Source organism: Perissodus microlepis, chromosome 8 (genome assembly GCF_051167445.1).
Source record: "Perissodus microlepis isolate ML-2025 ecotype Zambia chromosome 8, ASM5116744v1, whole genome shotgun sequence".
NCBI classification, from domain to species: domain Eukaryota; kingdom Metazoa; phylum Chordata; class Actinopteri; order Cichliformes; family Cichlidae; genus Perissodus; species Perissodus microlepis.
The window spans coordinates 2291172-2308541 of NC_140468.1; the positions used below are offsets into that span (position 1 = coordinate 2291172).

The following is a 17370-nucleotide window of genomic DNA, read 5'->3' on the forward strand; positions in this document are numbered from 1 at the left end:
AGCCGGATCAGAGGTTCACTCGGAGCTCTCATCGCTCGACCTGACGCTTGTTCATATCAGAGCCGCAGGGCAGCTTCACAGCAGAGCACGGCATCCGTTAAATCTGTCCAAAGACCGGGGCTTTTACACCCCCCGACTGTGTTCACTATTCACAGCAAAAAGCAGAAGAAAAAAACGGAAACACCGGCACATGGCTGGTGGGTTTTTGTACTCGTGGCTCTATTTCTTTCAGTTTTTTCCTTTTGTGTGGAAAACTGGAGAACCGGCCCCAACGTTACCGTTCAGGTACTTCGAGCCCCGGCGATGGAGTCTGATCAGATTTATTCATCTGATTTATTCTGTTATTCAAATTCTCACATTCATTCTACTATTCAGCCAACTGCAGCAACGCGATCAGCAGAAACGACAACAATAAGCCGAACGCTGCAACATTACAGGGAGAGCAAACAAAATCATAATGAGAACATCAAGAGTGCAGCGTCTTCACAAAGGTCCGGCTGTTACGTGCGCCGTGTTTGCTTTGTGGTGCTGAGCTTTGCTGTGATATGGAAGCTATTAAAAGGAAGAGGCGGCGACAGCTCGTGCTCACTGACAACATTATAAATGATCCACTAATAGTTTTTCACATCTTCCAGTTGCACGCGGTGCACTAACTAATGCAGACCTTTCACTCAGAGCAATGTTCAGAGTCACAACTGTGACAGCTATGCTAAGGCTGGGGTGGTTCCTGTCACGTGGACGGTTTAGCGTTGAGGAAGTGCAGCCAGCACGTGTTGCAGCCTCTGACAGCTCCACGCTCTGCAGGACTTTCTGTATTGAACCCTAACCCTCCCTCCACGATGGGAGGTGTTCCAAACCCAAAGCTGTTGGGACAAATGACTTGCAAATATCATAAAATCATATTTTATATAAAACAGAGAAAACATATTAAATCCTTAAAGTGAGAAAATGTTCGTCCAGCTGTTTCTTTTTAGCACTACTTCATTTCTGCCCCCATTACATTTATTTATTTCAGATTTTACTGCTTTCATCAAATTCAGCTAATATTTTGTATGAAATATGAGTTTCCTCTGTGGTGTTATAAGATCTGACGTTCATGAGATTTGGTAAGCATGGTTGTTATTGACATTTTACAAAGCGTCCCATCTTTTCTGAAGATGCAAAAGTCTGTTAAATCCATTCTTTAGTGGATCGTCTACACCAGGGTCAGCAACCTTTAACACCCAAAGAGCCGTTTGGACCCAGTTTCCACGGAAAAGAAAACACTGGGAGCTGCAAATACTTTTTGCATCTAAAATGAAGAAAACACTGTTATTGCTTTTTTTCCTTTATGCTTTGTATAAACACCTAAAGTGTGTTGCTTATCAAATCCATGAAGTGCTACAGAGAAAATTTAATTTTATTTATTTAATGAACACATTTTGAACTCTTAAAAAATATAACAAAAAGGAGATACAGCCAGGCGAAGGTGTCTTTTAAATAAATTAAAAAGTTTAACTTAAATTATTCATATACCAAACAAAAGCTGTAGTGAGGCGTCATCCTTATATCACCTTTGGGATTTCGCAGCCCGTAGCGCAGCCTTGACCTGAATTTTAAAAAAAAATTGGAAAAAATCACTCAACTGCTAAAAAAATGAAAAATAAATATTTGCAAAATATCTGAATAAATATTTATTTCACCTGGTTAATGTGAAAAAGCATGTCCATGCAAACATCGTCGGGTCTGATGGGTCTGTGTAGCACAACCGCTCGCTGGAACGAGACAATTCTACTACAACAGCAAAAGCAGCGGGTCTGCCGTGGCATGTTTACAACGGGACTTCTGCTCCTGAACCTCTGCGCACAGCGTCTGCAGATCAGGGCTGTACGAAGTCACTTCATCTTTACGCAGGACTGTAAACTGTCGTCTGTGAGGCGTGAGCGGTGTTTGTTTTTAACATAGTTCATGGAGGAGAACAGCTGCTCACATACGTATGTGGATCCATACTTGGCCTGCCTGGGGTCGAAAGTCTCCATAAATGCACAGCATTTCGGCGGGTATGGTTTATGCGAGCGTGACGCTTATTTTGAGTGATGAAAAATGATAACACATCATTCTACTTTTATATTTCAAGATCACAATAATCTTCCAATTTAGAGCTACAAGTTTAAAAAGAACACAAATAAAATACACTTCAGTTAAATACGTGGAGCCGCAGTATAAAGACTAAAGAGCCGCACTGAGAAGCAGCCACATGATTGGATGATTCGAGTTTTAGATTGAAGAACAGTTAAATACCCTGAACCTACCAAGCCAACCAATCACCTGGTCTGTGAAGTCTCTGTATGAGCTAATACTGCAGGTAGTTTTGAAACAGGTATTTGAGAAAGCACGCCTGCAGCTGCGTTACGCTGTGTAGCTGCACGTTTGCCTTTTGGTCTCATTCTTCACTGACTCGCCGGTTCGTTAATAAAGGATTCAGATCCTGGCCTGCAGTTACTGATGCACTTACTCTAAATCACTCTGGATAAGAGTATCCGAGAAGCTAAATGCCTGCATCTGTCTATATCCTTATATTGTAATTGCCACCATCCTCTATTGATTACGCTCAAAAATCCATTGAGCCTAATGTGATTTCATTAAGATACAGTCTAACCGAGCCATTCCAAACAAATCCGGCGGGCAGCAGAGTCGATCTTAAAAAGTTTTTGTTCCAGCATTCTCACGCAGACACATCGAAAATCGTTTAAGTAGTCGGGAGTTATTCCTAATGGTTTTCCAATTCTATGTCGACATGTGTCCCATATGAGTAACGGGAGGTAAATGTTAAACAAAAGCAGAGAGGCTATAGCTGAAAGCAACTTATGGAAACATAGTTTTGAACTGAAATCCATTTTTGTTCAGATGAACAAGGTTATTTGTGTTCTTGAAATAAAATGATACCGCCGGCTATAAAGAGATCACACTCTCAAACGCTGCAGTTTGATGCTGTTTGCATTACGAAGCCCAAAAATAGATGGAGTAGCTGTGACTGCCAGAGGGAGCAATCCTGGCACGTATCACACAGTGTAAAAGAGCAGGTTACTCATCAAGGAGCCGTGGCCCCACGCTACGATACTTGGTCTGAGGTAGGGCATTAAAGGATCCTCACCGCTGAAACCCAAAGGAGAAACAGGCACCCAGCAGAGTTCAAATACCAACAGCCTCATCTCAGCAGCAGCAAGAAATACAGTCAGACATCTAGAAATAAGACTACCGACAGATTCCAAGAATATAATGCAATGTTTTCGGGGAAAATTCCACTGATGTTTTAGCATTAAGGAGGAAAAATCAGCACATGAAGCTGCAAATCCCACAGCGTCGAATCCATCACTGAGGGAAAAGTGCAAATCTTCACACTGGAAGACTAAACAAGGCTTGCAGAAAGCTGAACTACATCTCCACTTCCAGCTGCCACTGACGCTGGAAGTGGAGAAGTTTGATGTTCTCCACGAGGCTGCAGCTGTCCATATAACCAGCAGCGTTACCACATTTGACAGATTTCAGCAGGATCAGGATCAGTTTGATCCCAAACGAGACCACAGCTTCCAACAGTCCCATTCATGCCCCTAAACCTGGGGTGTCCAACTCCAGGCCTCGAGGGCCGGTGTCCTGCAGGTTTTAGATCTCACCCTGGGTCAGCACACCTAAATCACATGATTAGTTCATTACAGGCCTCTGGAGAACTTCAAGACATTTGAATCAGCTGTGTTGGATCAAGGACACATCTAAAACCTGTAGGACGCCGACCCTCGAGGCCTGGACTTCCCCACCCCTGCTGTAAGCTTTCTGTGTGGCTCAATCAAAGACCATTAACAGGAACTTAAAACGAGATAATCATCCGCTCACTCACCGTACTCGATGTCATAAAACACGATGAACTTCTGCCAGCGCAGCTCCTCCACCAGCGTCAGCATGACGTCGTTGAGGCGTACGGGCGGCCGGGCGGCCAGCGTGTAGCGCTGCCCGCCGGGGCTCGGGTTGAACTGGCAGGCAGTGCGAGGAGATCCTTCGCTGTTCCTCTGGATGTACAGGTGTGGGATGTGCATGGCGTCCGTCAGGGACTGCAGGGCGCTCGCTGAGGCGCAGCCAGTAGAGGTCACCAACGCCAGGATGCCCTGGTTCATCAGCTCACAGGCTGGAAGGGGGGAAGAAAAATGGAAAAGTGAGCTTTGGTAGACAAATTATAAATTATATAATTATAAACCGCAGCATAACCAGAAACATTATTTGAAAATCTGGAGCAACCACAAAGGCTGCAAAGAGCTGCAGAAGCCCAGCTCTAATTTTAAAAAATGCCTCGACCTCTTGTTGCTTTCTGCTCTGAAAATTAGGCCACATAAATCTAGAAGAAAGCCTGACAGGTAGCACTAATGTTTACCCTGCCCTGACCTACTTTGAACTCTTAAACCCGCTTTCTGCTTTTCAGGCAGGAGAGTCGATACGGATGATTAAACAGGCCACATATCCACTCTGCTAAGGCGAGTACTGCACACACTACAATATCCTGCACATAAGAACACACTAAACGACACATTGAGAAGAAAATAAAGGCTCTCATAAACCATCCTGTGAAGACACGAGCCAATCAGATCAGCACCTAGGGTTTCAGAGCCGACCCCCTCGCCTCGTCCTCCCAACCTCCAAGTACGAGCAGAAGCACTGCAGACCTCACCATCCACCAATAGGGAACAACAACACAACAACGCAAATACATTCTGAAGAGCCAGGACCCGCACAGCCTTTAGCATACCTATAACTATATATACACACAGATGCTGCATGTGTCCTGATCTTTATCTCACTCTGACGTCGATCCTATTAAATAATCAGGCCACGGATGGATATCAGACACTTCTAAGGTGATGGCTGTTTTTGTTTCGATGAATTCATTCATGTTAATAAACTTTAAGGAAAAATGTGTTTTTTGAGTTCTTTTAAAATCCATCCATTCTCTTCTGCTTATCACCTATCCCAGCGGTGATAGGACAAGAAGCGGAGTACACCTGGACAGGTCTTCAGTCTGTCGCTGGGCTCACACTCAAACATTAACCCCACTACCTGCATGTGTCTGGACTGTGGGAGGAAGCTGGAGTAACCCACGCCAGCATGGGGAGAACACCCAAACTCAGAAAAGCTCTGGTCAGATGGTGAAGCCCGAACCTTCGTCAAGTTTCAGGACCACGGACAGCACGCAGGGGTTTCAGCGTGACCCATGAGCTCTATCACATGACTGTTTCTACTGTTGGACCTGATTCAGCTGCAGGCACTTTGACAGTACATGAAATATAGATCACAGATACGTGCACAACACTCCCCCGTGAAATCTGCACATCCAGTTTTCACTAAACGCCCCCAGAAGGGCAAGGGCTACACTAAAACTTTGATGTTTTATCAAATCAAATAACAAGTGCATTGCAAAGATCTCTCCATGTCCTGTCGTATGATTTATTATTCGATATTGTTTCTTGACATTTTTCTTCAAGGTCTGCTTTGACATTGGGCGCTAAAAATGAAGGTCAAAGTCCATTAAAACCAAAATGAAAATGATATCTTGAGAACTGTGGACGTCAGGCTCGCTGTGAAAGATGTGACGCTACAGTAAAGAGCATAGAAACAAAGGTTTGTCAGTCCGGTTGGTTTTATCTCTTTAAGTCAGTTGTCTTGATACAAGTCTACAGTCTTACATCAGAGCCTGTCAGTTACTGAAGCCTGTTTCCATCCTACAGACTCTTACTGCCAGACAACAGTAAGTATGTATGATGCATGCATGATATAAGTTTATATTCTTTTCTGCTTGCGATGAACCGGCTGCTCCCGTCCTGTTTGTAAATGACTCACAGCTGAATATTGTCTCTTTGTTCGCGACCTTGCAGTAAATTATGTCATGTCGTATTGAAATGAAGTTCCAGCACAACCCTTGTAAACCACCCATTAACCCAGGGGTAGGCAACTCCAGGCCTCGAGGGCCGGTATCCTGCAGGTCTTAGATGTGTCCTTGATCAAACACAGCTGTTTCAAATGGCTAAATGACCTCCTCAACATGTCTTGAAGTTCTCCAGAGGCCTGCTAATGAACTAATCATTTGATTCAGGTGTGTTGACCCAGGGTGAGATCTAAAACCTGCAGGACACCGGCCCTCGAGGCCTGGCGTTGCCTACCCCTGCATTAACCTAACTACACTTATCAGCACTGTTTTAGTCCATCCAGTGATTCTGGCCCTTGGTGAGTTCTGGGAAGCCTCTGCCACCACCGACATTAAGTGTATATGTCTATGTGCACTGCTCGCTGAATAATGTATGCTAACATCATTACTGGCAAAACTTCCAAAAGCGTCAACACTGACTCAGATTTGTCAAAGCACACAGTGAATACACAAATTCACTTCAGCTCATGTGAGGATGCACAAGTATAGCAGCAGCATCACCCCCGGGGCTGCATGAACCTTTGACCTCTGGCTTATCACCGGGTTTGTGCAGTTGTACCACTCTCATCATTTCCCTACAAACCCCGACAGAACATTCCTCCCTATCAATCCTTCCCTTTCAGACCTCTCCCTGCATCCTCTCGTAACACACTAAGCTCTCCAAACTACATGAGCTGCCATGTTTTCTGAACGCAACATAAAATCTACTCTCTGATGCAGCAGCCACCCCCTCCAGGGACTGTGTCTCCACTAAATCTGCTGCCATCATCCGGTGCTTCCACGCTTTCTGCTGCCCTCTCCCTGCTGAAAAATGTTTGGGATCAGGACCCGTGAGGAATGAAATCCAATCGAGCGTCTGCCAGATAAACGTCCCGAGGGTTTTCATGCTAGCGCTCTGCTATGTTTCCAGGTTTGTTGAAATCTCTCAAAAAAGACTAATTTTACTCCCTAAGAAGACCTGACGCTTCATCTGAGCACAAGGACCATGTGCACCCTTCATTTATCCCCCCACTAAGACTTTGGGGAGATTAATGCAAAAGTCTCCAACTCTTCACTTCATCCACTAACATTGTCATATAATAACTGCTTTTTTGTTGTGAAATTTCAACCTCTTTTGTCTCTTTGCTGCTGATGTGACCCCTAAAATCTGCACTGTTTCCAGTCCAGCCTCCAAACACCCGTGTAGCTCTCGCTCTCTAATGCTGCCTGTGAAACGGTCTCATCTGAGCTCTGCTTCCTACTGAGACAGTTGCTCTCTGTATTTTTCCATCCTCAGACAGCGACACTATCGTCTCCGACCTCACCTCTCTACATTTAAAATCATGTGTTAACAAAGACGTGGAGCTCAAAAATCCAGCTTTTCCACAGTGCTGAGGCAGCACAGAGGACCCAGCTAATCGTTCCCTCTGAGCTCTTCCCCTGTTTGAACGAGGTACATCAAACCCTGTTCGGACCACAGAAGTCAGAGCAGGAGGCTAAACTGCAGACTGCACGGTTTAAGTTTCCTCAAAGCCCTGATTTCTTCAGCTTCGCATGAACTAATTTAATGTTTGCAAGATGTCACAGTTAATCATCCATAACTTCATCTGTACGGCGAGTTACAAAATGAATTTCAAACTTTGACGTTTGAATAAAAGCCACACATAAAGAAAAGTAGACATGTTTGAACATACAGCACACACGTCCACACTCACAGTTTCAAACTAAGGCCCATAACAAAGGGTAAGACCTAACCTGTAAAGATCTTCTGTTGTTTAAAACAAATCACAGAATCTGTGGAGGAGGAGACGCGGTTAGAGGATCGGAGGGCAGCATTTCAGACGGGGTGCAGTGAGAAGCTGCACTCAGGCCCAGCGTAAAGTGCAGAAGAGTTATTTTGAGCCGTGAATCATGCAAAGCTACTTCAGGACAGTCAGCAGTGAGCAGAACAGGTGCCCTTTAAGTGTTGGGATTTGTTAAACAGAGCAATAAATCATACTTAGGAGAGCATGTTGCATGAAAACAAACACTGGGGTTAAGAGAGACTGTAAATTTTGCTGGTTTGAAGGTTCATTAAAATGCGTCTCCACTTAACACGATAGCATTTATATTCAGGGCAGAAATATGCCTCACCCAGAGCACACTGACTGCTGATGGCAGCTTACAGCGTTTTTTAGGAGACAGGATGTGGGAGGGGTTTAAAATGGACATCCTGTTGCAAATCAAAGCAAGAAGTCAGGATAGATAAAAGTCCATGTGGATTATTTTGGAACATATTAAGACTGCAGCAGTTTGAGAACAAGATTTTCTTTCCTATAGATGCTGCAAAGTAAAACTATGTGCTTCCTGGTGGATCTTCAGTTATTTTGACGGCTTAAAGGTGCCAGCTTCTTTCAGACGATCCATTTTCACACATATTTTCTTTGAAATGTCATCTGAAGCTACACGGAGATGTTTTCCCTCCCGCCTTCTCCTCCGACACTTAGACAGCCGTAGTTTAAACCTCTCGGAAAGCCTTGGTCGCCGGTTAGAGCCCAACTTTCTCTGCAGGAGAAGATCTGTCCAGACTGAAAGGTCAGGAGATGCTCCAAAGGGCAGCAGGCATGTTATGACTGAGCACTCACCGGGGGAAATGTGAAAAATGCTGCTGGGGTAGAAGAGCGTAAAGCACAGCCAGGTAGTCCTCCACAGAGGAAGAAAAAGGAAATGGCGCAGCAGAACAGCTGGCTGGTCACAGGGACCCTGCTTCTTAATGTTTGACGAATGAAATTTGGCTGAACTCGGGCTGAATGTCTCCGAGCTGCGAACAAACGGAGGACGGGGGAGAGATCATCAACATTCAGCCAATTTCTGCATGAAATTCATCTTTATTAACAGAACAGCGTTCAAGTCCTGCTTCGTCAGCATCCGACAGCTCGGAGAAGCGATGACGGGGCAGTAACGGCACCAACAAAATGGAAATAGTTTCCGAGATAATGAGACAAATGTCGCCGCCGTGAAAATGGAGCTAATGAACTTGCACTGAAGGATTTAGAGTGTAATCTTGTATTAAATTAGTAAATGTTTTTTTTGCCAGATGAGATTGGAATTGAGCTCATAGGTCAATTTAATAAAAATAAATCAGGGCGTCCAGCACAGCGCTGAGGTCAGGTGGTCCTTAGAACTTAAGGAGCTGCTAATCCACCTGCGGGAACGTCATCGCCGCTTTCACCTGAACGCTTCGGCTCTCTCGTCAGCTTTCTGGGCAATAGTGCAGTTCAGCTTCAGTGGCTTTATTGTTGTTTTCAGATTCATAGACACAGTGTGGTGCTGTGGAGTGCTAAAGCAGGGGCCCGTTCTTATTTTTCATGAGATTTCAACACTGATTATCTGTCTGAGCGCTCTCCATCATTCCACGTGAACATATGCAGCTGTGTAGAGGTTGGAGATGTTTTGTGCAGCTGAGGGGGAATCAGCAGTGCAAAACACGTGATGTAGTCTCTTGTAAAACATCAGTTAGCACAGCTTTAAATTTATATACAAAAAAACAAATCCCCTGCATCCTATCAAAATAAAAGCTCCCTTAAGCTGAGGTTCTGATCTGCGTTTAAACAAAGATCCACAACAGCTGACGCGTCTCTTGTTGACGTCTCTCCACATGACAAGAACAATCACATGTTTAATGAGCCTCGGAGCATCGGGGAGTCCAATCTGCAGTCGGTCCAGCCCTGAAATCATCGAGGACTAATTAACATAATACACCAGAATGGGACTAAAAGGTTTGGAGGCTTCAGAAACACACCGCCGGTAGCTGTTGGGATAACTCACTCAGCAGCCGGCTAAAATGATTTGGGTTGCGACGTGACTCACTTGCTCTATGAGTCCACAGTGAGTCATGGTTTCATCTGTGCTAAATGAAGCCTGCACAATATTTAGCCGGAGCGACTCCCCGTGCATCCTAATGACACTTACAGAGTGACTCCTACCAGACGGCGGGAGACAAAAACCATTAGAGTCAGAGCGAGACAAAGATCTCCCTCCCTCTGCCCGTCTCCTTATTAGTGTGATTTTATCAATGCCTCGCTTTGAAATTATCTACAGGAGACAAACTCCTCTTATCCTTGAATAAGGGGGAACGGGTTTAGACAAAAGTCCTGTGTTAACAGTGAGTATCCACGTATCACATTCAGGAATGCTCACTCTGCACTTGGAAATGAATTTCTTGATGAAACATGACACATGGACACCTGGATTTTCTAAACGAGGCAGCAAACATGAGCGAGGTGGCGACGCAGGCCGTATGTCCGCTTGGTAACCTCGTGACTTTGACAGCGATGCATCTCATATTCCTTTCAGGACTCATCATCATCCAAGAAATATAGAAACGTGGAAAATGTTGTATTTTAGCAGAAACTGTGATTTTTCCCTTTGCTGCCCAAAGCTAACGACCACCTCTCTTCAAAGACTAACCAGGGCCTTTATTTACTTCAACTGCAGAAAGTTACGAGCCTTTATTTGAAGTAGGATTGCAATTGATGCCGGTCGGTCTTTCTTTGTCTGTTGGATCGCTGTAATTGGTCATATGAGTCATTTTAACAGAGAGTTGCCACGTCATTTTAACAAGATTAATGCTGACAGCACTAGTTTTTCGTCTATATCTTTTGACTTACTTGAGTCCTGATGTATTAAATAGAAGATATCCTTGGCTTGCCATTGATGTGTTTGGGTGGCCTCTTTCAGCTCCAAGGAGGAAGGAAATCACAAAAAAGCTACAATGGGAAGATTGTTTTTCCCTCAGTTCTCAGGAGGATATGACAACTTTTCTGGGACGAGGGGATACAGTGAGGTGTTCTGCTGCTGAAACTTGGCCAAAGATAAGGTAAAAAGTTAGCTGGGGTTGATGGACTGTCCTTGTGACCCACTGTAGAGCTAAAACACCAGGTGACAGCGGCAGATGGAGGTCATCGCACTCATACAGACGTCACTGACCTTTTCTCAGGCCTCCAAAAACAGAGGTGCTCACCCCAAAAACATCCGTCACGCAGTCAGGATTCGAACAGTAGTCTGAAGGGCACCGAGCTGCTAGCACAGGTGAATACATCCAGGTTACCATTCCCTGAGATGCTGTGAGACTGCTCAGGTATGTCATGTTTTATCAAGCTGATATATCCCACCAGCACGCTCGGCACATCTCATTCTCTCATCACAGTAAACTGAGAAAACGAAGCTTTTCATTCTACCCTCTGATTATCGCCACTTAATTAGACCCATTTGCAAAGAGGTGGTCTAAACAGCGATTCATCTGCTTTATCAAATTATCACGGCACAAACAAAACTAACAGGTTGCCAACATATCAAGGCTTTAACACCAACATGATCCGAGTGCGTTTCAGCCCATAAATCACACCAAGGACATCAAATTACAGCTACTTTGGTTTCTGCGAGGCTCGAATACTTAATTATCCCTAATACTCTGCTTTAACCTTGGACTTTAAACGTTACAGAGAAGAGTAATAGATCTGTAAAAAGTGTACACACTCTATCGTCAGCAGTTCTTCAATAGGAGAAGAAAAATTAAATTAAATAACGAGTCCTTTGGGATAAATCAAATTACAAATCTATCAAATTCAGGTCTTTCCCAGGAGTTTCTAAGCACTGAATGAACTTGGCATGAGTTGTCATTGATACTTGTTGACTGGAGATAAAAATAGTGTCAAGAATTCATGAGCGACTTGGTTCTTGTGATATTTTGAAACAACAACAGGAAGTTGAAAACTGACTTTGGAAGTTCTGAAGCAGTCAGTGGCCTCACCGTGACCTCTGCATGTTCATCTAGTTTTGGACGTGCAGCTCTGTCATCTGCCAACTGTCACTGTGATTGTTTCCAGATAAAGTGGTATCAAGAGTGAGCAGAGGACTTTTCAGAGCTTGGCGACTAAGCCATGAGTTTGGAAGTTTACCAAGTCCAAGAGGAAAACTGGGATTTACTGACCACTAGTTGCACCTCAGATATTCTGTAGATGTAAATCTTACAAGTCACGTGGGACGTTTTAGAAGAAAAGATGAAAGGACTTTCTTTCCTCGCTAATACAGCAGAGGCTCATATCAGATCGCCTGCCACTCCTGAAAATCCAGCGGCTGCTTTTAATCCCACCTCCACCTTTTCAGGGTTTCTGGCTCCGTGAAGTAAGACGGCAGCTGGATTGTTTTTATGTTACAGGAAAACAATAGGAGGGGAAATGAGATTCATTCATGTGCCAAGTGCAGGGGCAGGGAAGCAAAGATAATCGATAGGCTTTGAAAACAGATAGCCAGACTGGCACAGCAAAACAAAAGGATTAGAACTACCAGGCAAGGCCTTATTGAACAAATCACTGGCATGAAACAAAGCAGGGAGATGAGGGGATCCACTGTTTCTTAATTACTATTTGTCCTCCTCTGCTATCTTTAAATTCCCCGAACACATCATCTATTTTCTGTAAAAATGTGAGTGAAAATATGTTTTGCTGGTGCTCATCAGTTCAGCGATACAGCACGAGGTATGAAGAGCGTGTTTGCACCATCTTGGCTCAAACAAATTTTCCCAAGTGTGTTTTTTAACAGACTAAATGAAAATGATTACAGTGTCTGATCAAGAATAAAAGTGGAAAAAGCAGCCCGGGTTTTAAATACTTGTGTCAGAGATGGACCTCTAACTCTCAACTTGTTACCTATGGACCGTTAAAGGGCCTCTTTGCACCACATCTAAACATGCTGGGTTGGTGGGTACGTTCAATATTTCAGTGTGCAGGGCTTTTCTAAACAAGTAAACCAGCCGAGCACAACCAAAGCCAAAGCCTGTAATTTGTAATGTGAATTATGCTTATTTCATGGTACCGTGGTCGTGTCTGTTTGCGTAGGTACTTGGCTAAAGAAAGCCAATGAACAGGAGTTTTCAACCTATGCAAATGTGTTCCCGTGTAGTCCCTCACTAAAACCTGACAGTGTGTAACTTGACTGTGTGTAGGTTAGATGCTGATTGGTTGATAAACCCTCCAGAAAAGGGAATGAAGGAACAACACAAGGAACAGGAGACAGAACATCAAGTTCAAACTGAAAAAGCGCAGACAGTGCCGCTGTCAAATAAATTAAATGTAATTATATAACGACAAATCACAGCAACAGCCACCTCAAAGTGTTTTATGCTGTGAGGTAAGTCAACAGCTACACGACCCCCTGCAGTCGACTCTTTGTGTGTTCTAACTTTGCTCTTGTCTGCAGCCGACTGATGGACCAACAACAGCACAACCAGGAGTACCCCAACAAGGCTGCTGCCCCCACCTTGCAGCAGACGCTTTCTGCAAGTAGAGCAAAGTCTTAAAGTGAGCCATCAGTTATCGTTTTTTATATAAAATATTGGTTATAGACCTACATTCATTTACTTCAGTTCAGTTCAATTTAATCTGTGTAGCGCTATCTGACAGGTCTTTCTGTGTGGAGTGTACATGTTCCACCTGGGTCTGCGTGGGTTCTCTCTGGCTTCCTCCCATAGTCCACACACATGGAGTTAGTGGGGTTGGGTTAATGCCGATTCTAAAGTCCCCAAAGATGTGAATGTGTCTGTACACCCAAGGCAGCTTGGATGGGCTTCAGCCTCCTGTGAGCCTGAACTGGATATGTGGAAGGATGGATGGATGGATGGACGGATGGATGGATGGATGATGGATGGATGGATGGATGGATGGATGGATGGATGGATGGAAGGACGGATGGATGGATGGATGGATGGAAGGACGGATGGATGGATGGATGGACAGATGGATGGATGGATTGAAGGATGCATGGATGGATGGATGGACAAATGGATGGATGGATGGATGGACAGATGGATGGATGGATGGATGGAAGGATGGATGGATGGATGGAAGGACGGATTGATGGATGGATGGATGGAAGGACGGATAGATGGGTGGATGGATGGATGGAAGGATGGATGGATGGATGGAAGGACGGATTGATGGATGGATGGATGGATGGATGGATGGAAGGATGGAAGGATGGATGGATGGAAGGACGGATTGATGGATGGATGGATGGACAGATGGATGGATGGATGGAAGGATGGATGGATGGATGGATGGACAGATGGATGGATGGATGGATGGAAGGACGGATGGACAGATGGATGGATGGATGGACAGATGGATGGATGGATTGAAGGATGCATGGATGGATGGATGGACAAATGGATGGATGGATGGATGGACAGATGGATGGATGGATGGATGGATGGAAGGATGGATGGATGGATGGATGGATGGATGGAAGGACAGATAGATGGGTGGATGGATGGATGGAAGGATGGATGGATGGATGGAAGGACGGATTGATGGATGGATGGATGGATGGATGGATGGAAGGATGGAAGGATGGATGGATGGAAGGACGGATTGATGGATGGATGGATGGACAGATGGATGGATGGATGGAAGGATGGATGGATGGATGGATGGACAGATGGATGGATGGATGGATGGAAGGACGGATGGATGGATGGATGGATGGACAGATGGATGGATGGATTGAAGGATGCATGGATGGATGGATGGACAAATGGATGGATGGATGGATGGACAGATGGATGGATGGATGGATGGAAGGATGGATGGATGGATGGAAGGACGGATGGATGGATGGATGGATGGAAGGACGGATAGATGGGTGGATGGATGGATGGAAGGACGGATGGATGGAAGGATGGAAGGATGGATGGATGGAAGGACGGATGGATGGATGGATGGACAGATGGATGGATGATGGATGGATGGATGGAAGGATGGATGGATGGATGGAAGGACGGATTGATGGATGGATGGATGGAAGGACGGATAGATGGGTGGATGAATGGGTGGACAGAAATTTGATGGGTGGGTGGATGGTAAAAACACTCCAGAGAGAAAACCCCAACGATCAGACGACCCCCATATAAGAAGCGTTTGTCGACTGTGAGAAGGAAGAACTTTCTTTCACCTCTTACGTGAGCTCTCTCTTCATTTCAGTTTGCATTTTTGGGTTTTGATTATAATAAAATCTTAAAAACAGCTAAAAGAGCCAAACCATCAGCCCACAAAAAGTGCATTACATGCAGCAGTGTTTGACACCCTGGGGACGACGGCACATCTCAGTGCTTGTGCGTAAATGGGTGACGTCAGCCTGGAAATGCTTGTGCAACCAAGACAGTGAGCTCAGTATGTACGTTATGACTTCATCATGATGCTGTGCTCCCAGATATTACCTGAGGCTCCAAAATATGTTGTTAATGGAGAAGAACATCAGACCTGCGTGGTAATGAACTGTGCAGAGTGAGCATGAGCAGTGATTGCCACCATGTCTGAACCATCACTTCCCCCCATACGGCACTTTAAGGTCATCTCACTCATCCTCCTCTCCTCTCTTTCTTACATCTTCACCATCTTGATGTCTCAGTCTGTCTTGCTCCCGCTGGGATTCCTGTTTTGATTCCTGCTGTTTCTTTTCAACCATCCTCTGAAGTTAATATCGCCATCAGCGCCTCCCTCCTCCTCCTCCTCACTTAAAAGTTAACATCTCCAATTAACCATCCCTCCTTTTTTTCCCTCCTTCCCTCAATCTTCCGAACTCGATGTCTATCTTAGTGCCGGTTTCCTGTCTTTCATCTGAATGCTTTTTGCTTAAATGTGGTTAAAAGTTAAGTCCAGGACAGTTTAACATCAGTGGCTTCAGGATGAGCTGAACCACCAGCAATGTGCTGCAAACTGAGCAAAGAATTTAAAGGAAAAGTGAGGAGAAAATTAATCAGTCAAAATCAGAAGTTTTAATCTATTTCACACCACTCATCTTTTTATTGTATTATTTTATTTATTAGTTTGATTTATTTTTGATTTTATTGGACTGATTCATAATTTTAATGACTTTCTAAAAGCAAAATGCTAAAAATATTTTACAGAAAACAAAAATTAAAAATTAAAAAAGATGATTGATGAGTGATGAAAGCAGTCGCCCAGATGCTCTTTGTCACGAGCAGGAAGCAGACCAAAGGATTATCATGTTACTATAATAAAGCATGGCTACTGCTCTGAGGGGCGGTTGTTTTTTTTTTATTTCTCTGTTTTACTTGAATTTATTTCTTACTCTCATTAATGTATTACTTAGTTTTCTTAAATCTGTGACTAACACTGCTAATGAGCAGAAATAAAATGTGAGAAGCTACAAAATCTATAGAATAATGATCCTCCTGCAACACCTAAACAAACCAGACTGACACAAAACTCAAGATGTGTTAGTCTATGAAGTACAGAAGTCACTGCAGAGCTGATGAAGAGCTGCCTTTATCCATCATCATCCATCCATCCGGGGTCGGGGTGGGGTCACTGGGGCAGGACTCTAAACAGAGATGTCCAGACCTCTCTCTCCCGGTTCTTGGTCCAGATCATCTCTGGGGACACAAAGGCGTTCCAAAGCCAGATGAGACCTATAATGTCCCGGTGGGACATGCCTGAAACCACCAGTTGGCTCCCATTCTTTCTGATGACAAACCAGAGGTGGGGGCACAGCTGTGGGCAGGGACGTAGCTTTGCTTTAATGCGATACAGCGTCTGCACCGCTGCTGACACTGTGCCAAAGTGATTTTAGTTTATTTTTCTGGCAATTTAATTTCCTTTTCCAGATGACAAGGAATTATCTTTAATTTGAATTTAATTACATTATCAAAAGCTCCATCAAGGGAATGCAAAGCATCGCAGCTTCAGGCTGAAGAGTTGAGTCGGCTTAGATTCAGTTTGAAATTTAAGACTAAATATTTGCATTGAACAAATCACAGTCAACTCTGCCAGATACACTTCAAGCTACAAACTCGAAATCTGCATGAAGAGGCTGAGAGCTCTTTTTCTTTCCCTGCATCATTAAAAATATTACATTTGATTGACATTTAATAACCAAATCCATTTAAATATGTTTGATGTACGCAATGGCAGCAGTGGTGGTTTTGTCTCTTTATCACTGCCATCAACACACACACACACACACACGCACACACACACACGCCCCACCCTCTCTGTTCAACATGGCTTCCTCCACCCTCAGAGCTCATTTTTCACCTCGGGCCGATGGGGTCTTAATTTCTCTCATGCTTAATTAAACTATCTATCTCCATGGATCTGTAGCCCCAATACCCATAATGCCCTACACCCCCACCCACACAACACCACCCCACTCCCACCCTTTCACTGTTCTGAGCTGCTGCTTGACAATGTCCCTGTTAATAAGGGGGTGAAATGAATGACCTGCAAAGCTAATAATGCTGCAGACCTACACTTTATTATGGATGACAATCCCCAGGCTTCAGCCTCCAACCAGCCAAAGCCCCGTGGATGCTGGCAGTGTGCGCATGCATGCATCACAGCATCTTTTTTCCCGTTAATGGAGACAGATGCAGTGAGAAGCAGCAG

The 17370-nt window shown here is 44.4% G+C and overlaps 1 protein-coding gene across 4 annotated transcripts in view; it reads right to left on the reverse strand.

Moving 5' to 3' along the window:
• The window catches only part of grid1b (glutamate receptor, ionotropic, delta 1b), a 584637-nt gene that overhangs the window by 251222 nt on the left and 316045 nt on the right, over nt 1-17370 (reverse strand). For all 4 annotated transcript variants that reach the window (XM_084936979.1, XM_084936978.1, XM_084936981.1 and 1 more), the window contains one exon: nt 3875-4159. In XM_084936979.1, coding sequence (XP_084793105.1) covers nt 3875-4159 — 285 coding nt within the window. The remainder of the gene's footprint in view (nt 1-3874; nt 4160-17370) is intronic.